Below are 20,139 nucleotides of genomic sequence, written 5' to 3'. Positions count from 1 at the left end.
TTCCTGCGTGCTCTCCCCCTGCTTCCCCTCCCCCATGTGACCTTGCACTCCGGGTGTCCTGAATGTGCAATTCAGGCCTTCTAGCCCTTCATGGAACTTTGGCCTTTTGGAGGCTGGGCTGTCATCAAGGGGAGGTCTAGCCCCTGGCTCTGACTCCGAGCAGCTTAACTGGTTTGGACTGCCTAATCTGCCCAGAAAGATCAGCTGGAAGCACCTGGGGCTGTTTCCCTACAGAGAGGAGTCACTGCACTCTGCTCTAAAGCCCCGCCTGCCCTTAGGGCTGCCTGCCTTTTGGGCTGCCCGCCCCTTCTGATCCCCTTTATGGGAGAGAGACCTGGCCAAGCAGAGCCTGGACTACATCTCCCAGCGTGCCTGGCAGAGTGGTGGCCTCTGTGTGCCGGCTGCACCATTTGCGGGCAACAATGCAGCGGGCAGTAAGCATGGTGGCCTATCTGGGCTTGCGTCTGCAGGCACTCCCGTCGGCCCTGGGCCGTCCACTCAGTTGTGCACAGGTGGGATAGAGGGTACTGGGGCATGGTGCCAATTTTGGAGGGGCGGGAAGGGTGGGGGTTGAGGCTGGGACCCTGGTAGCCCTGAACCCAGCCACCCGCAGGACGTGCTCCGCAGGACACCACTCTATGATTTCCACCTGGCTCATGGCGGGAAGATGGTGGCGTTTGCAGGCTGGAGTCTGCCTGTGCAGTACCGGGACAGTCACGTTGCCTCACACCTGCACACACGCCGGCACTGCTCACTCTTTGACGTGTCCCACATGCTGCAGGTGAGCCAGGGAAGCATACTAGCTGCCAGGTCAGGGCTTCCTCCCCTTCCACAGGGGTGTAGCTTTTGGCTTTGTTGGGAGGTGGATTCCAAGGGCTGCCCTTGCAGAAGTGGAGGTCTCAGGTGTTGGAGACTATAGCCCAGGAAATTAACTCAGAGGATCTCTTGATTGTCTCCTCTTTAATCTCTTCAGCCTACTCCCTCTTAGTAGCATGACTTTATGTCCTGGGTTTCCCAGGGCTGGCGCCCATTCTCATCAACTGTCTTGGGTGTTGGTTTGGAAAAGAGGGTATTTCATGATGGTGCTGGGCCCTTTCAAGTTTCCTAAACACCTCCATTGCACCCCCTCCTGTGTTGGCAGATGTGGGGGAACCAGAAGGTGGGGATCTGCCATCCGCAGAACCAAAAGACTGCTCAGGCACTTAGGCTGCATTGGGCTGTACTGTGGATGGCAGGGAGGATGCCTCCTTGTCCAGTGGCTTTCCTGATTGCAGCGATTACTGTGGTCTGAGGTTTTGGATCTTTTTCCCAGACCAAGATACTTGGTTGTGACCGGGTGAAGCTGATGGAGAGTCTAGTGGTTGGAGATATTGCAGAGCTAAGGCCAAACCAGGTGGGTCCCTCTTATTTTGCTAAATGGGTGTTCTTAGTCATGAGCCAGCAAATGGGGGGAGGGGTGGAAGGACAGCAATGTTCAGATACAGCTTCTCGGGGCTTGCAGTCTTGGGGCATGGGGTCCCTGTGTCATGTCTGGACATCTAGTTATCTGCAGGGGAGGGGGGGCTATTCCATCCTTACCACATCAGGCTGGAAGGCTAGAAACCCAGGTTTATGTCCTGTTCTGTGATTTTCCATGCTGTCAAACCCCTTGAAATTCAAAGGCAGTCCATTAAACCAACAGCCTCATTATCACCAAGAGCTTGTTAGGGAATACACTGTCAGGCGCTGCTGTAGACCCGCTGAATCGGAACTTGCATTTTAACATGATCCCCAGGTGATTCATATGACCTCTCAACCTCAGACTGTCCATCCAGTGGGGAGGCTGTGAGGCCAGCCTCACAGTATTTTGGAGTATTGCTGTGGAGCTCATGAGATCATCAAGATGCACTTTGAAGTTTCCATCTTGGGGTTTGGGGAATGGACTGAGTTGTCCCAGGTCTGGGTGGGATGAAGCAGCAAGTCCTAGGTGTCATGGATTAAGTGTGAGGTGGGGCTCTCAGTACTGAGTGGGGAGGGGTACAGAAGCCCCACCAGATCAGGGAGGTCTCCCAAGGTGGGAAGGGGTGAAAACTTTGTTAGTGCATGAGGATCAAAACCCCTGGGATTGGGCAGGGTCCTGGGCTCACCTAGCTTTCTTCCTCCCCTTCCAGCCCTGCGCATGAGGCTTCTTTTTCAGGAATTTGTGATGGCTGAGTGGCCCTGGGGGCGGGGGGGCATTGTCTGACTCCTGGATCTGGAGGCAAAGATGCTCCATTTTGGCACTAGGGGACGCTGTCACTGTTTACCAATGAGGCTGGAGGCATCTTAGATGACTTGATCGTGACCAGCACCTCTGAGGGGTACCTGTATGTGGTGTCCAATGCTAGCTGCTGGGACAAGGACTTGGCCCTCATGCAGGTACAGCCCTTCTGTGTTCTAGGTACCCTATGTTCCTTGTTCACAGAACAGGACAGACCCAGCAGGGACAAAGGGCTCAGACAATGGCTTTTTGAGTGAGTGAACAGCAGGCCAGAGTGGGTCCTGCCTGGAGAATGCCAGGTTTCAGTGATGGGGTAGTAGGGGAGGTAAAATTGACCCTGGCTCCCAAGTGAGCATCCTCTGGTTAAGGTAAAAGCTGGAGCCTGATGTTAGCACTGGCAGACCTGGCCTTGGGTCATCCATACCACTTAGTTATGTGACTTTGTCAGATGGGAACTGGCCTATTCTGCCCAGCTCTTCAGCCAGCTGTCAGCCCACAGTAAGTGCTCAGTAAGTGGTCCCAGAAGCTGATGTGGTGTTTCTGTCTTTCCTTTCAGGGCAAGGTCAGGGAGCTTCAGAACATGGGCAGTGATGTGAGTTTGGAAGTGGTGGATAATGGCTTGCTAGCCCTGCAAGGTGAGCAGGCCAGGCTAGGGTTGGAGCTGACCTTTGCCTCCTGGCTTTTCAACTACTAAGCACAGAAGGCCTATCAGGAGGAAAGTGTGCATGGTGTGACATTTGTGTGCCATAATTCTAAGTTTGGTATTAATGTCCTCCCTCTACCTGCCATAAGGCTCCATGGGCTGTGGGCAAGAGCACCTTCTCCCACCTGCAGAATAGCACTTGCTCAGGGCTTATTCTGGTCCCTGAGTAAGGGCTGTGGTCCAGCTTTGAGAGGAAACTAGGACCTGGACAATTGGTCACGGTCTCCCTGGGCCTAGGCCCCACTGCGGCCCAGGTATTGCAGGCCGGCGTGGCAGATGACCTAAGAAAACTGCCCTTCATGACCAGTGCTGTGATGGAAGTGTTTGGTGTGTCCGGCTGCCGTGTGACCCGCTGTGGCTACACAGGAGAGGATGGTGTGGAGGTATGTGAAAAAGTAGGTGTAGGATGGTGCAGGACACAGGATTCTGGAGCCAGCTGCCCACCTGCTCTCTGGTGTTCCATGCAGATCTCGGTGCCAGCTGCAGGGGCAGTCCACCTGGCAACAGCTCTGCTGGAAAACCCAGAGGTGAAGCTGGCAGGGCTGGCGGCCCGGGACAGCCTACGCCTGGAGGCAGGCCTCTGCCTGTATGGGAGTGACATTGATGAACACACCACACCTGTGGAAGGCAGCCTCAGTTGGACATTGGGTGAGCTGGGCCAGCACTCAGAATCCTGAAGGCTATAGTGGCCAGCCTATGACTGCTCCCAAGGCTGTGTAGCCACTGTGGCTTTGCCCATTAGATCCTCAGCAGGCTGAAGTGGGCAGCATAATCTTCAAGACCTGGGGACAAGAGGTGGGTGGCTGACTGCATTGCAGGGGAGGAATGGAGCTTGGGGGGCCCTGAGCAAAGGGACCTCACTGCTGGATGGATTTTACTTGGGGTCCTTGTAACTAGGACCTCCTATGGTCAAGGGTTTTATGGACTGTGGCTTAAGCCTGGTGTCATGCTTCAGGGAAGCGCCGCCGAACTGCCATGGACTTCCCTGGAGCGTCAGTCATTCTTCCTCAGCTGAAGGGCAAAGTGCAGCGGAGACGTGTAGGGTTAATGTGCGAGGGGGCACCTATGCGGGCACACAGCCCCATCCTGAATATGGAGGGCACCATGATTGGTAGGTGGACCAGGGAAGTTGGAGAGCCCTTGTCCCTTCCCTAGGAGGGTGGGCATTGGACTGGTAAGGTGGTGCTGACATGGCTTCTTCTCACACAGGTACTGTTACCAGTGGCTGCCCCTCTCCCTGCCTGAAGAAGAATGTGGCCATGGGTTATGTGCCCTGTGAGTATAGTCGGCCAGGTACCCCGCTGTTGGTAGAGGTGCGGCGGAAGCAGCAAATGGCTGTGGTCAGCAAGATGCCCTTTGTGACTACAAATTACTATACCCTCAAGTGAGGATGGATTGGGTCAGGGCCCTTCCCATCCAAGAGCCTGGACCTGGAGGGCATTCTACAAGGGTTAGGAAGCTAAGGCTGAATACTCTGGGGTAGGTGGCTAGGGTGGAGGATGTTTCTGGTTTTCTGGTGTGTGTGGGGGGCAAACCACCTATTCTCTTTCTCATGTGCCTCTCCTCTTGGAGAGGTACACTTCTTGAAAGACCCCATTTCTGGGGTGCCTGGGTGGCTCAGTTGGTTAGGCGTCCGACTTCGGCTCAGGTCACGATCTCAGTGTCTGTGAGTTCGAGCCCCGCGTCGGGCTCTGTGCTGACCGCTCAGAGCCTGGAGCCTGTTTCAGATTCTGTGTCTCCCTCTCTCTCTGACCCTCCCCCATTCATGCTCTGTCTCTCTCTGTCTCAAAAATAAATAAATGTTAAAAAAAAAATTAAAAAAAAAAAAGACCCATTTCCGAGCAATAGACCAGCTCATGCAATGTCAGCTTGTGCTCCCATTGACCCCATTCTTGTCTGCTGGAGGGCTATGGGAAGCACTAGTTCTGGCATCTCTCCCTTCCACTCTGCCAGGTGCTGGCTGTGGAACAGAGGCTTACATTTAGGGAGGAGGTAAAGCCTGCCCAACCTACCTCATCATGGTTTCTCACACTGCAAAGGGGTTATTATTACCTTGGGTAGCGCTGCCTCTCCCTAGGCAGGAATGATTCCTGACTCACAAAGGCTTGGCCCTGTAGGGCCATTGTGCCTGTGTAAACTTGGGAAAGCTGAGGGGACACAGACTCACTCTTCTACATTCCCAAGTTATCCCAGCCTGCTGCTTAGTAGCAAACCATGCCAGGCTCACCATCTGTTCTGAGCCCCAGGGCTGTTGTAGAGCACACTGGGCCTCCTCCTGGACCTGCCTTACCCTGGGCTGACCTTTGCCCCTGGGGCCCATTACTGGACTCCACTGACTTCTAACAAAACATTAAGCGAGCTTCCTTTCTTCTTGCTTGCCAGAGTTTCTAGCTTCATTTTCCTGTGTCCACATGATTGCTGGCGTGCCAGCCTAATGCCTCCTTGCCTGGCCTCTGAGGCAGGCTTAGAGTGGATTCTCCTTGAGAGGGCCAGGTCTATAAAAACTAGTGAGGATAGTGCCCCCTCCCTATTGGGCACCCACCACTGCTCCTCCAGAGAGCTGGTGTCATTTCTCCACCTCTGCAAGTCATTGCATTCTGTGCGCTGAGGGGCAGTAGCCCCAAGTGTTCCCTTTCCAGTTTTCCCTGTGCATGCACACCCTTGTCCTGTCTGAATAACCACACAACTGATGCACTTCCAAGTTTAATAAGCCACATCCTCAGCTGAACCTGGGGTAAAATGTGAGACCCTGATTCTATGTGTGGTGGTGTCAGTGGGTAGGCCTGAGGCTGCAAAACCATCATCCTACCAGTCAGAAGATACCTCCAAAGTAGATACACGTACACAAGTTCAGTGTAGTCCTACTTCCAGTGTGTTTCTGCTGCAAAGGTGGCCTAGCCAAAGGCTGCCAGATGGATAGAGGAAGCAGGCAGCGGGATACTGAGGTAGCTGGTGGTCCAGCACAAACAAGTATAGAAATACAGCCTTCAGGAAGGGAGGCAGTTCTAGGGTCATGCTGCTTTCAGAAACTGGCATGTGCCTCCCACACCTTTGGAAGCTCCCCTGGCCCACTGTGTAAGTGGCAGGCCTGCCCAGCCTGTGGTTCTTCCCGGCTGTTGAGGGAGGGTTCTTGGGGGCTGAGATGGTGCTAGTGGGGACGAGCTGAGCCTGTGGCCTCTTAGGATGAAGCTCTTGTGGTTCCGGGTCAAGATGGGAAGTGATGAAGTGGCAGAGCCACTCAGCGGTAACTGCTTAGTACCTCTCTGTGAGGGGACAGGGTACAACCCCATGGGTGGGGGTGGAAGGTCACCCTTGGGGCTTAGCGTCTTTCAGGCACCCAACCTCCCAACAAGGATTGAGAAGAGTATAAATGAGTTAATATTCAGGAAAGGACAATTTCCATAGCCTGACTCACACCTGAAAAGCTCTGGATGGGCTAGGGAAGTGGGTGTTTGGTGCCTCCACGTCCAGGTAGTGCCAGCGCCCCCTGCCTTACACTTGAATGGCCAGCTAAGTAACCATAGAGTATAAGGCCATGTCTAGGCCAGTCTTTCCTGGCTCCCTGCCAACAAAGCAAAAACAAATTCAAGAGCTTAGGAGAAAACAGACTTCCCTTACAAACCCCAGAGCTGTCAACCTCAAGTTTCTTCTCAAGGAAATTTCTATGGGGTCACATCCCAGCAGATTGGAAGGGGGACAGGAAAAAGCCAAGGCAGAAAATGGACTGTTGGCCTCCCCAACCCAGAGGCTCCTCCTGAGCTGACCCCTGAGAGAGGAGGAACATGTCTTCTCTCCTTAAGGCACCCAGATCTGGGTAGAGGCAAACTTTACTGGCCCAATGCCTGGAGCTGCTGGAGGCAAGGCCAAGAGCAGTGGAGGGCCAGGTCTTCAAGCACTGGGGTACTCCCTGCCCCCAACCCCTCCCCCCATGCAGTCTCTGGGGTCTGGGCAGCAGCAGAACCCAGTGTGGGAACCAGCAGACCCGGTGATGTCCCTGGAGATCCCTCTGCTGCCTTCCCTTATTCTCTGTGGGTTTTGAGAGGTTCATTTGCTGTTGTTTCCCTAAAAGTGATGGAAAAGAGAAAAGGATTATTCCACAGGCAGCACAACAGTCCCTGAGATTGGCTCTCTCTAGCCCTGTAGGGGCTGAGGTGGGCTCAGTAAAGCCACACTACAATCTATATCTCTGTACTAAGTTCCCACAGCCCACACTGGGTCCCTCACCTTTCCCCTGAAGACAAGTTTTTCCTCCTGGTTCCTACCTTATGGTATTCCTATCCTTCCCCAAGTTGCTCAGGACCTGGACAGTGGCAGGCATCCTAACTGGCCTCTTGCCTTCTCTACTGGACCCCTTTTCTTGCCATGAAACAGGCAGTTATAAAGACAAATTAGATCAGGCCATAGCCTTGCTGAGTCCTTCAATAGCTTCCTGAAATTTGGCATAGGGTATTGTGGGTCCCGCCAATGCCTTCATGTTTGAGCTCCAGTGTCACAGCTTTGTCTATCCTTCCAATATGACACCCTTGTTCTTGCCCTGGGCCTTATTCTATCAATTTTCTTTGCCTGGTACACTTACTCCCTAGCCTTTGCCATTAGTTTAGGTGTCTGTTTTGCGAGAAAACTCTTGACTACCCTTGCCCCCACACCGCTGCCCTTCCCTTTTATTATTTTTTTGTTGCCCTCCCTTTTAAATCTCTGGCTCCCCCTATAAACAGGATAAAGGTAACCCCCCTGGGTTGTCCTTGTTCTCTGGACCTAGTTGCCCTCCTCTCCCCCCACCACACCACACCACACCCCTCATATAGAAGGAGCTCAGAAATTAGTTGAATGAATGCTCTGATTAGTGAGTAGATGTTTTACAGATGAGGAGGCTGACCTGATGTTGCCAGTAAGTGCAGTAAGGACATAGGCTCCTGCCTTTCTAACTGAAGGGCTTGCACTAGAGTGGAACCCAACAGACTTGCCAGCTCATCTCTGAAATTGTGACAATAGCCCCACAGGCAGCATGCTGAACAGCATATTGGTGGGCTGTTCAGAAATTAGAGTCTGAGCTCCAGTTGAAGACCTTGGGGCTTGCTGTAAAGACCACTAAACTAGTGGACTTCTACCCTGAGAACTTCTCGCCCCCATCCCTGTTATCAGCACAGGCCTATCCTCTGCCTGCCAAGCATGGGGTTGTGATGGGCACAGATTTACTCACCACGAAGTGAAATGCGTGGAGCCATCAGGTGTGGATCCGTTCTGGCCGCCCAGACCTGGGGGCAGGAACACATCCAGAGCTGCAGCAGGCTGGGGGTGGGGATCTGAGCAGGTATCAGCCCAGGTCAGGTTTGAGGCCAGTGGCGGTGTTTGGTGAAGAGTCTCGTGGGGGCCCTAAAGGGACTAGCGGTATTGTCTGATTGAGGTTCAAAGGAAGTTAAAATGTGATGGGTGGACCGGGGTTTCTGGCATGAAATGGTATGTTGGCATGGATTAGGGTGCAGAGTTAAGCTGTGATGTGGTCCTTAGGGGATCAGTGGTAGTCTAGGGGGTTCTGGGGAGCCCAATGATGGAGTCCAGTGGGGGGTGGGGAGCCTCACCTGGGCGGTGATACAGCCCTGTCACCGTGCTCCCGTAGAACCCCCACGCCAGCTGGATGCCCAGGAGACTTAACACCAACCAGAGTAGCAGCAGCTTGAAGAGGGTCACGCGCATGTCCTGCGCCTCCCACTCCCGCAGGAACTCGCTGCCCAGGGTGCCCAGCGCGCCCAACACCGTGGTCGGAAGAGCCTGCAAGGACTGCCCAGACCAAGGCTCCGCCATGACTGGCCCATACCCCACCCGGGGGACTGTCACCGTAGTTCCGACTGCGCAGGCGTCTGGTCTTCCGGGGCCAGGGCCGTTAGTGCGCACGCGTAAAACTAGGCAAGGCTAGGCTACTTCGCTTGCGCGAAGAGTTGGCAGTTTAGGGAGGAGTATTAAAACCGCGCACGCGCACCCTGCCCCACCCTGCTTACTTAAAGGATGAGTGAGTCGTGAAGCATAAAATAGCAACCAGGTCTTTTATAGCCCTGGAGTTCCCGTGATGCCCCACGCGGCTGCAGTGATTGGTTAAGCGCCTTGCCTTTAGGGCGTGGACGCGCTCCTGAGCAATCGTAGCTGAGCTGTGAGTGCGCGCGCGTGCGCGGGGCCGAGACTGGGGCTGGCTCGAGCCCGCTGGCACACGGGAGCGCGCACGTTGCTCCCCGCCCTCCCGCCGCCGACCGCCCTCGCTCGCTCGAGCTCCCCGCCCGCCGCCCGCCGTCCTCCGTCGGTTCTCTCGTTAGTCTGCCTCCGTTTCCTCAGCCACCCGCCCTAGTCTCCGAGCTTGCTACTCGCGGACAGGCGTCCTTGGCGTGGAGAGGTCGGATTGCGAGTCGTCGCCTGAGGTGAGCGAGAGGGTACCCTCCTGGCGCCGCGGCGCCCGGGGCCCGCCCGCCCGGCACTCTTCCGGCCGCCAGCCCGCCCGCCGCCCCTCCGCGGCCGCGCCCCACCTGCTGCTCTCGGCTGGCTGCCCCTGGGTCCCGGCCCCTGCCTCCCGGCCGGGGCCCCGCTCCCCAAAGAAGCGGCCCCGCCCGCGCAGTCCCCGGAAGCGCGCCCCGCGGCCTCCCGCGCCCCTTCCCCCGCCCGGCCAGGCCTGGTGGAGCCCCAGCCGCCCGCCCGCGGTCCCCGGCGCTTCCTCTCTCTCACGGCTGCGCCGGGCAGGGCGGGGGCTTCGAGCCGGGCCCGGCAACCGCGCGGTGCAGCCGGCCCCTGCGAAGTGCGCGTGGCTGTCGGAGTTGAAATGGGAAAGAAACTCTTTACAACTCCATTTTGGCTTTACATTGAATATGAAACATGAATCACCGTTTTATACTGGGTGAAGCCCAGTTATGTTTTGGGTACATTTTCTTTTTAAATGTAGTACTCTCGGAGATTGTGTAAGTAAAAAGGTAGTGTTGAAATCTTATGGGTTAGGATTCTTGGGTATTGAAAGGACGTTTTCCTGTTAGACATTTTTTTCATGACTTAAACTATGTTGTATCGAAATAAAGTATTGATTTGCAATTTTGCTTAGTCTCAGTTACTACCTTGATTAGGAATCACCTAAACATATCCTTAGTTACCGATTGACTCAGTTACGAGGCATCATTATTAAATAGCACTGTTGGCAGTTAAATCGATTTGGTCAAAAGCATGTTTAGTAGTCTGCGGTGGAAAACTGGCATCCTTTTTGCCTCAGAATTGGTTCCACTTGTGTTTTTTAATGGTCCTGATTTAAAATTTTTACCAGCGTTAGTGACTTGTTTGGTTCTTTTTGTGTTTAAGATTGTCTTTTGAAGTAAATGTTTCTTGCAGGTGTATAATCACATTATAGTCCTCCCTGCCAGATCTGAAGGGGAAAAATACTTTAAAAAATGTCTTAAAAATGTTATATGTGGTGAGAATTTTTCAACCATTCAGTGTCAAACACCCAAATGTGTAAGGTGTGTGTACTATTGCATGATTGTCGTTTTGAACATACCGGTTTGAGCTTTGGGCACGAGTGACATTGTTTGGACTGAAGGTACAAGACTAATTCCTAATTGTGAAGGATAACTTACTAAAGGATCTCTTTTGATAAATTATCTTAAGAATAGTACCATCTAGGGGCGCCTGGGTGGCGCAGTCGGTTAAGCGTCCGACTTCAGCCAGGTCACGATCTCGCGGTCCGTGAGTTCGAGCCCCGCGTCAGGCTCTGGGCTGATGGCTCAGAGCCTGGAGCCTGTTTCCGATTCTGTGTCTCCCTCTCTCTCTGCCCCTCCCCCGTTCATGCTCTGTCTCTCTCTGTCCCAAAAATAAATAAACGTTGAAAAAAAAAATTTTTTTAAGAATAGTACCATCTACTTTTGTAGAGCACTGGTGGCCCATGGGGACGTGACAAAATAGAAGACAACTTGCTTTAAGTCAGTCTAGTCCTAGAGTTATCACCTCTGTTCTCATAAAAGTCTGTACTAGAGAGAAGAAAATAGGGACCCACTGACTTTTTCATAGATCCAGAATTTTAGACCCGAAAGGAATCTTCAGGACTTCTATAGTCCATCCCCATTTGCAGATGAGGAAACTGAATTCCAGAGACTTTTGTAAATATACCAACGTTATATGTCTAGTCACGTACAGGCCAAAACTATTTTGTCTGTGTGGTATTTTCCTTGTACTCCTAAACAGCTTGCTTAGAGTTAAGTAAAAATTCAGGATTTAACAACTTGTTTCCAGTGCTTTCTCCATTTATGTATTACTGATATGTTGTGAGAATCTGAAAAATTCATTAAAAAAATTTTTTTTAATGTTTATTTTTGAGAGAGAGAGAGAGAGGAGAGACACAGCCTGAGAGGGGGAGGGGCAGAGAGAGGGAGACACTGAACAAGAAGCAGGCTACAGGCTCTGAGCTGTTAGCACAGAGCCTGATGCGGGGCTCGAACTCACAAACTGCCAGATCATTACCTGAGCTGAAGTTGGACGCCCAACCGACTTAGCCACCCTGGCACCCCGAAAAATTCATTTTCTAAACAAATTTCAGTTATTTAGCCTTAAACAACACTCTCCTCCCTGCAACTGGGTGGTCCTGCAGCCGTTGATTGAAATAGATAAATGAATATACAGGGTCCCTGCTTGGCCTAGTTTTGGCTTTCGGTGTTTGGGTCTTCTTAGGGACAAGCTTCTTCCACAGGGAGGCCCAGACTCCTCTGTTCCAAATCCCACATAATTAGGTCAGGCTAAGATGTTGTCATGTGACTGAGGGCTGTTTTGACTATTGATTTGAGGTGGGATGGAGAGAAACTGCACATATCAAGTAAATAGTTCCCTGTGTATTATGTGTGTGGTAGTGGTTTTGCTGGAGTATTCTCATAGTCTTCATTCATATTAGAGTGAAAACAGGTAGATCTTGAGGTGTTTCCTCAAGGAGTTAGTGGAGTTGAAGCAGTGACCAGAGAAGTTGCTACTTAGGGTTTTCTTAGTTGTCCTAGAGCTGAGATTTATGTTAACTCAGAAGGAAGACTGATATTTCAACTTCTAAGAGAACTAATCTGGGCATGCTGAGCTTCTATAGACAGGGCTTTGGGTTTTATTGCATTATGGCTACTAGTGATAAAGCTAAATGGTACATACTCACTGGATTTTAATCACATATGTTTATAGTAGTAAAAGGTAACTAAAAGTTACTTAACCTTCCTGTACCACTTTATCCCTTTATGCCCCTGGCCAGTGGAACTTAGTTTGCCTGCACCTACACATTAACGTAACTAAATTGTAAAATTGTGTTAATGTGTCTTAACTACACTCTTGATCTTTGGGTATATGCTCACTGTTAAGTACTTGTGAGATTACTAAATTAAAATTTCCAAGATAGTTTAAAGTTCGTAATTAATGTAAAATTCCTATTTCAAGTGTTTCTATTTCAAATGACTCATTTATAGTCTGTGGTACTGCAGTATTAAGTGAAGACCTTGTATACTCATAATTATGGTAGTCATGTGACTAAAAATCAGGTAGGCATTGAAGCTGCTCATTCTGGGTGTTGGTCTGAATTTATTGGTGGTTCTTCCAGATGATTCTGAATAACATTTTATAGTTAACAATGGTCAGAATAGGAGATACACTGTTACATCTTAGCCAGTTTGCAGTTTGTCTCAAACTGAGCTTGATTTTTTTTTTTTTTTTTTGTGAAGGGGGTGGATAAAGTAAATACGTTTAATTAGGCATGTTTATAATAGTATCTTACTATTCAAGTGAAGGTAGAAAGAAGAACATAAGCAACTGAAATGTTTGGAGTGGTGTAAAGGGAGAAGAAGAAGGTAAAATGAAAGAGAGGTGACCAGAGACCAGATCATGTTGAGGCTTTTAGGATATAGGAAGTTCTTTGGGTTTGTCCTGAGATGAGAAATCATTAGATGTTTTTTAGCAGGGGAATGATATGATTTGATATTAAATAACTAGAATCCCTCACTAAGATCGGAGTCCATTCTGACTTTATGTTTTAAAAGTTTAAGGGGCGTCTGGGTGGCTCAGTCAGTTAAGCTTCTGACTTTGGCTCAGGTCATGATCTCGCAGTTCATGGGTTCGAGTCCTGTGTTGGGCTCTGTGCTGACAGCTGGAGCCTGGAGCTTGCTTCAGATCCTGTGTCTCCCTCTCTCTCTCTCTGCCCCTCCCCAACTTGTCCCACGCTCTATCTCCCTCTTTTTCTCTCACTCAAAACTAAATAAATAGACATAAAAAACGTTTAGGGGCGCCTGGGTGGCTCAGTTGGCTCAGGTCATGATCTCACGGTTTGTGGGTTCGAGCCCTGCGTTGTGCTCTGCGCTGACAGCTCAGATCCTGGAGCCTGTTTTAGATTCTGTGTCTCCTTCTCTCTCTGCCCCTCCCCAACTTGTGCTCTTTCTCTGTCTCTCAATAATGAATAACAGTAAAAATAAAAAAAGAAAGAAAGAAAAAGAAATTAAAAAATGTTTAGGGGCGCCTGGGTGGCTCAGTTGGTTAAATGTCCAACTGCAGCTCACTCAGGTCATGATCTTGTGGTCTGTGAGTTCGAGCCCCGCATCGGGTTCTGTGCTGACAGCTTAGAGCCTGGAACCTGCTTCAGATTCTGTGTCTCCCTCTCTCTCTCTGCCCCTCCTCCACTCATGCTCTGTCTCCATCTCTCAAAAATGAATAAACATTAAAAAAATTTTTTTTAAAAAGTTTAATCTCTACACCCAGTGTGGGGCTCAAACTCAACCTGAGATCAAGAGTCATACATTCTTCCAACTGAGCCAGCCAGGTGTCCCTCTTTTCTGACTTTAAACAGTAAAGTAATATTGATCATCTTTGACAAAAATATCAGGATTTCTGAATAATTACCTTCCTTAACCTAATGACTTCATCCTTTTTTTTTTTTTTTGAAACCATTGATTTTTCTGACAGTTGCCTTTCAGCCTGTAATTTCTCTAATACCTGTATTAAGAATATGTAAGTAGATAAAACAAGTTATTTAAATAAATGTTTGTGGTAGTGTAGGTGGTAGGGTTACAGGTGTTCATTGTAAGATTCAACTTCACTCTGGTTTGAAAATTTTTATAATGTTGGAAAATTAATTTATGTAGGATTCTTTTGCTTTTTGCTTTTAAAAGGGCAGTATTTGTAATATTTGTAAGATAAGGTTGTGTACCTTTTAAGTAAAGGAGGCTAAAACTTGTATAAATGTGATATATTTGATGATATACCAATCAAAGATTAAATTCTATACTTCTTCCCCTCTCCTGAATTCTAAATTACAGGGAACTTTGGGCAAGCCTGTTTACATCCTGTGTTTTGATTTTTTTCATTGTAAATTGAATAGACATAATTCCTGATATTTTTATATTTTTATAGTGCCTTTCATCTGAGAAGTTCAAGGCACTTGTAAAACTTCTGGCACACAGGCCGTGGGTCTTGCAGCACATTTGTAAGGTATGTACATAGAAACCTCTTATTTTATTTCTCTTTTCCCATGAAAGAGAGATTATTATATATTAAAGTAAATTCTGGAGAAATGTCAGTGCATTACTGTTAACGATTCTCTTCACCAATCTTGAGTTCTTTATCTTACTCCATACCTTTTCTTTCTAGTCTTATTCTCCCACCTCTCCATAAGGTACTCCTCTAACTTTTTTACTTTTAAGTGGTATTTCTTTTTTAGATGAAGATAGATTTCCTAATCTCTCTCTTAAAGGAGATGAAATTCACTGTGTTGTACACATACCTCTTTTACATCTGGACCATTCCCATCTTATTCCTTCTGTTTTTCATCTTTAAAGTTTATTTTGAGAGAGAGAGAGTGCACATGTGCACAGACGGTCACTCTTGCAGGGGCGATGGTGGGCAGAGAGAGAAAGGGAGAGAGGGAATCCCAAGAAGGCTCCATGCTGTCAGCACAGAGCCCGATTTGGGGCTCGATCTCACGAACTGTGAGATGATGACCTGAGCTGAAATTAAGAATCGGGTGCTTAACTAAGCCAACCAGGCGCTCCTAGTTTTCATCTTTAAGTTTTCATTTTTAATTTTTTTTAATGTTTATTTATTTTTGAGAGAGAGAGACAGAGCATGAGTGGGGGAGGAGCAGAGAGAGAGGGAGACACAGAATCCGAAGCAGGCTCCAGGCTGTGAGCTGTCAGCACAGAGCCTGGTGTGGGGCTCAAACCCACGAACTGTGAGATCATGACCTGAGCCGAAGTCGGATGCTTACCCGACTGAGCCACCCAGGCGCCCCAAGTTTTCGTTTTTTTCAGTAGTTATACATTTATCCACAGCTTATGTTGTGGGTATATCTATCTAATTATCAGTGGCAAATGAGTCAGGTAGAGAATGAAGATCAGAGGACAATCTTCCCTCTTACCAGAGGGGTCAGAGTGATACTGGCTTAGGTGGGACCAACGTTAACAGCTGGTATAAGATCCGTCCAGGGGTTCTTTAGATATTTAAACTAATTACAAGTAAAGGAAATTGTTAGAGATAATCTTAATTTGATTGATACCGTGGTATATATCCTAGTCGGTACTGTTTTGATCGCCTTTTTCTGTTCTCTTTGGGTCTGAGGGAACTCTATATGAAGAAGTGAGCTGTGATGGGGATGAATATTGTTTATTTTTTTCCAACTTGTTTGTTTTATTTTTTTAATTTATATTTTAGTTAATATACAGTGCAGTATTGGCTCCAGGAGTAGAATTCTGTGATTCATCACTTACACACGATACATATAATACCCACTGCTCATCATAAGTGCCCTCCTTGGTATCATATCAGCCATCACCTATTTAACCCATCTCCCACCCCCCTGCTTCCATCAACCCATAGTTCTCTGTCATTAAGAATCTCTTGTGGCTTGTTTCTCTCTCTTCTCTCCACCCTCCCCCATCCCCATATGTTCATCTGTATTGTTTCTTAAATTCCACATAAGTGAAATAATATGGTATTTGTCTTTCTCTGATTTACTTATTTCGCTTAGTGTAATACATTCTAGCTCTATCCATGTCATTGCAAGTGGCAAGATTTCATTCTTTCTGATGGCTGAGTAATATTCCATTGTGTATGTGTGTGTGCATGTGTGTGTACACACACACATATCTCTTTTATCCATGGAGGTGAATATTCTTATTTGGTGAAATGGGGTACCTGGCAGTGAAGGCATACAGTGATAGTGGTTTTGGTTGGCTTTGAACTCCTCCTTGGCATGCTAAGAAGAATGAACAAGCTAGTTTGTGGTTTTGTCATTCATTCATTGAACAAATAATTATTGAATAGCTACTACATGTCAGATGCTGTTCTGGAACACATCTGAAGAAAACAAAGAAGGTCCCTGTCCTCAGGGCACCTGGATGGCTCAGTTGGTAGAGCATACAACTCTTTTTTTTTTTTTTTTTTTTTTAAGTTTATTTTGAGAGAGTGAGCACATGCATGCGCACAGGGGAGGGGCAGAGAGAGAATCCCAAGCAGCCTCCATGCAAAACTTGACATGGGACTTGATCTCATGAACCACAAGATCATGACCTGAGCCAAAATTAAGAGGCAGACACCTAACCAACTGGGCCACCCAGGCACCCGTAGAGCATGCAACTGTTGAACTTGGGATAATGAGTTCAAACCCTCTTTAGGCTTAGAAGTTACTTAAATAAATTAACTCTCACATTTAAAAAAAAAAAAGTCCCCGCCCTCAGACAGTTTTTGTTTGTTTTACAGTGTCTTTATTCCTAAAAATACGAGCACGTTTGATTTGGAACTGAAAAGTGTTAGTTTTGAATCATACCATCTACTTTTCTCAGTGTTACAAAGTAGAAAGAACTTCAGGTGTAAATAGTCACAAAAATATGAATAGTCCTGCTTATGGAGTTATTGTTCTAGTAGGAGAGACTGATGATAGGTAAGGAATGGACTTGTCTTTTTTAGGGAACAACAAAGGAAAAAAAAAATTTTTGAATGGCTGGAGCCTAAAGAGCAAGTGGAAAAGTGGAAGAAATAGTCTTATAGGTAGGCAAGGGCCAGATCTTTTAGGAACTGGGAATTTAGAGTTTATTCAGAATGCATTGGAAAGCTATTAAAGGGTTCGTATAACAGGAGTAATGTTATCTGATTTATTTAGATTTCTAGCTCACGTATGGAGAATAGACTACAGGGTGGCAAAAATGGAGGTAGGGAGATCTGTTGGAGGCTGTTTAAATTCAGTGACAGATGATTGGGGCTTGGACAAGAATGACAACAGTAGTAGAGGGATTCACAGTATGTTGTAAATGAGTGATCATAGGCTTTGCTAATAAATTGGAAGATATGGCTTCCTGAATCCCTGATCTATGGTAAGATTAGCTCAGTGCAACTGCTGGGCATAAGAAGACAACTAGCCTAGCACCACTGCATATATACTCTGTTGTCCACAAGGCTTGAAATTTCTCCTTTAAGGGGTGTTTGGGTGGCTCAGACAGTTGAGTGTCCACCTCAAGATTTCAGCTCAGGTCATGATCTCGCAGTTTGTGAGATCAAGCCCCACATTGGGCTCTGTGCTGACAGTGTAGAGCCTGCTTGGGATTCTCTGTCTCCCTCTCTCTGTGCCTCTCCCCTGCTCATTCTCCCTTCTCCTGCTGTTGCTGCATTGTCGTCTTCTCTCTTTCAAAATAAATATTTTAAAAAATGTTTAAAAGTATTTTTCCTTTCAGTACATTGAGTAATGCATTAGGGTGGTTTGATTGATGGCCTCCCTTGCAAGAGGGGAGACTGTTTCAAAGTTGTTTTCTCAATTATGTATTTCTACATTGTATTTAAAAACAGAGGTGCCTGGGTGGCTCAGTCGGTTAAGCATCCAGCTTCATGCCTCAGCTTGGGTCATGATCTCACAGTTGGTGGGTTCGAGCCCCACATCAAGCTACTTCAGATTCTGTGTCTCCCTCTCTTTCTGGCCCTTCCTTGCTCATATTCTATCTCTCTCAAAAATAAACATTAAAAAATTTAAAAAAAAATTTTTTTTAATGTTTATTCACTTTTGAGAGACAGAGAGTGAGAGTGGGGGAGGGACAGAGAGAGAGGGAAACACAAGATCTGAAGCAGGCTCCAGGCTCTGAGCTGTCAGCACAGAGCCCGCCCGATGTGGGGCTTGAACTTACAAGCTATGAGATCATGACCCGAGCCGAAGTTGGATGCCCAACTGACTGAGCCACCCAGGCACTCCTAAAAAAATTTTTTTAAAACAAAAGTGAAGCTATGCTTACCAGTCTCTTCACCAAAAATGCTGATGACCCTATAATGACAAAGAAGTTTTGCTATAGAAGAACTCTGTATGTATATACCTTTAACCAGGTTATTCCTTTGAGCCTTAGGACCTGTATCTGTGAAATGAAGATTACATTTATTTTATAGGAATTTTATTTTATTCTATTTTTATTTTTATTTTTTTAATTTTTTTTTAACGTTTATTTATTTTTGAGACAGAGAGAGACAGAACATGAATGGGGGAGGGTCAGAGAGAAGGAGACACAGAATCGGAAGCAGGCTCCAGGCTCCGAGCTGTCAGCACAGAGCCCGACGCGGGGCTCGAACTCACGGACCGCAAGATCATGACCTGAGCCAAAGTCGGCCGCTTAACCGACTGAGCCACCCAGGCGTCCCTATTTTATAGGAATTTTAGATGAAATAATATATGAAGAGCATGATGCTCAATGCATGCTAGTTTTCTCCCTTAGTAGAAATACTTGTTCTAAGTCTGATAGATTCCTTTTGGTTTTTTTTTAAGTTTATTTTATTTTGAGAGAGAGAATGGGGGTGGGGGGCTGAGGGAGGAGAGTACTAAGTGGGGTTGGTGCTTAGTGTGGAGCCCCATGCAGGACTGTCTCATGACTGTGAGATCATGGCCTGAGCCCATATCAAGTGTTGGAAACTTAACCGACAGAGCCACCCAGGCGCCCCCCCCTCCTTTTTTTTAAGAGAGAGGGTAGGTCGGGGAGAGGGGCAGAGAGAGAGAGAGAGAGAGAGAGGGAATCTTAAGCATGTTCAATGTTCAGTGCAGAACCCAATATGGGGCTTGATCCCATGACTCTGGGATCATTACCTGTGCCAAAATCAAGAGTCGGGCACTCAACCTACTGAGCCATCCAGGTGCCCCTTAAGTTTTCTTTAAAATTTAAAAAAAAAAATTTTTTTTAACGTTTTATTTATTTTTGAGACAGGGAGAGACAGAGCATGAACAGGGGAGGGTCAGAGAGAGGGAGACACAGAATCTGAAACAGGCTCCAGGCTCTGAGCTGTCAGCACAGAGCCCGACACGGGGCTCGAACTCAGGGACCGACAGATCATGACCTGAGCCGAAGTCGGCCACCCAACCGACTGAGCCACCCAGGCGCCCCTAAAATTTTTTTTAATGCTTTTATTTATTTTTGAGAGAGAGAGAGGGAGGGAGAGAGAATAAGCGGGGGAGGGGCAGAGGCAGAGGGAGAGGGAGACACAGAATCCGAAGCAGGCTCCAGGCTCTGAGCTGTCGGCACAGAGGCCAATGTGGGGCTCGAACTCACGAAATACAAGATCATGACCTGAGCCGAAGTTGAGTGCTTAACTGACTGAGCCACCCAGGCGCCCCACCCCCTAAGTTTGCCTTTTTTAATTAGTATTTTTTTAAATAAAATTTTTTAATGGGGATAGATGGTGGTGATGGTTGCATGACAACATGAATATATTTAATACCACTGAAATGTATACTTAAAAATGTATACATTTTTAAGTAGATGGGGGGGTACCTGGGTGGCTCAGTCAGTTAAGATGGTAAGTTTTATGTTATGTGTATTTAAAACAAATTTTTTTTTAATGTTTGTTTATTTTTGAGAGAGAGAGAGAGAGAGAGAGAGAGAGAGAGACAAGAGTACTAGCAGGGGAGGGGCAGAGAGAGAGGGAGACACAATATGAAGCAGGCTCCAGGCTCTGAGCTGTCAGCCCAGAGCCTGACGCTGGGCTCAAACCCATGGACAGTGAGATCATGACCTGAGCCAAAGTCACATGCTTAACTGAACCACCTAGGCACCCCTATGTTATGTGTATTTTACTTCAATAAGAAGAGAGGGAAAAATGCACCAGGTAAAAATAAAATCATACAAAAAAGTTTATACTAAAAAATGAGGGTACCTGGCTGCCTCATTTGGAAGAGTATGTGACTCTTGATCTTGGGGTCATGAGT

The 20,139-nt window shown here is 47.8% G+C and overlaps 3 protein-coding genes across 5 annotated transcripts in view; 2 read left to right on the top strand and 1 right to left on the bottom strand.

Moving 5' to 3' along the window:
* Positions 1–29: 29 nt before the first annotated feature.
* On the top strand, positions 30–4,637 carry AMT (aminomethyltransferase). The gene is made up of 9 exons (XM_040445355.1): positions 30–512; positions 614–781; positions 1,313–1,393; positions 2,266–2,397; positions 2,796–2,874; positions 3,180–3,325; positions 3,410–3,590; positions 3,898–4,053; positions 4,152–4,637. The coding sequence occupies exons 1-9, from the start codon at positions 423–425 to the stop codon at positions 4,328–4,330; spliced, it is 1,212 nt and encodes a 403-aa protein (XP_040301289.1). The 5' UTR covers positions 30–422; the 3' UTR covers positions 4,331–4,637.
* Positions 4,638–5,632: 995 nt separating this feature from the next.
* TCTA (T cell leukemia translocation altered) lies at positions 5,633–8,971 on the bottom strand. 2 transcript variants are annotated; one of them, XM_040445362.1, is made up of 4 exons: positions 8,522–8,971; positions 8,143–8,245; positions 6,360–7,004; positions 5,633–6,205 (listed from the first exon to the last, which is right to left on the bottom strand). In XM_040445362.1, exons 1-3 carry the CDS (start codon positions 8,742–8,744, stop codon positions 6,962–6,964), a joined length of 369 nt encoding a protein of 122 aa, XP_040301296.1. In that variant the 5' UTR covers positions 8,745–8,971; the 3' UTR covers positions 5,633–6,205; positions 6,360–6,961. The 2 variants fall into 2 exon arrangements, with proteins under 2 accessions (XP_040301296.1, XP_040301297.1); XM_040445363.1 differs by having other exon boundaries at positions 8,143–8,197; positions 8,522–8,963.
* A 189-nt stretch (positions 8,972–9,160) lies between these two features.
* RHOA (ras homolog family member A) overlaps positions 9,161–20,139 on the top strand; it is a 63,862-nt gene continuing 52,883 nt past the window's right edge. Inside the window, exons 1-2 of one of the 2 annotated variants that reach the window (XM_040445360.1) lie at positions 9,162–9,349; positions 14,328–14,405. The gene's annotated coding sequence lies outside the window, so the exon portion shown is untranslated. Of the gene's footprint in view, positions 9,350–14,327; positions 14,406–20,139 lie in introns of both variants that reach the window. The other variant, XM_040445361.1, reaches the window with a different exon arrangement.

This window comes from Herpailurus yagouaroundi, unplaced genomic scaffold (genome assembly GCF_014898765.1).
Source record: "Herpailurus yagouaroundi ecotype Mexico unplaced genomic scaffold, PumYag 193, whole genome shotgun sequence".
NCBI classification, from domain to species: domain Eukaryota; kingdom Metazoa; phylum Chordata; class Mammalia; order Carnivora; family Felidae; genus Herpailurus; species Herpailurus yagouaroundi.
The sequence above is the reverse complement of the archived record's forward strand: the minus strand, read 5'-3'. Positions and strand labels throughout refer to the sequence as shown.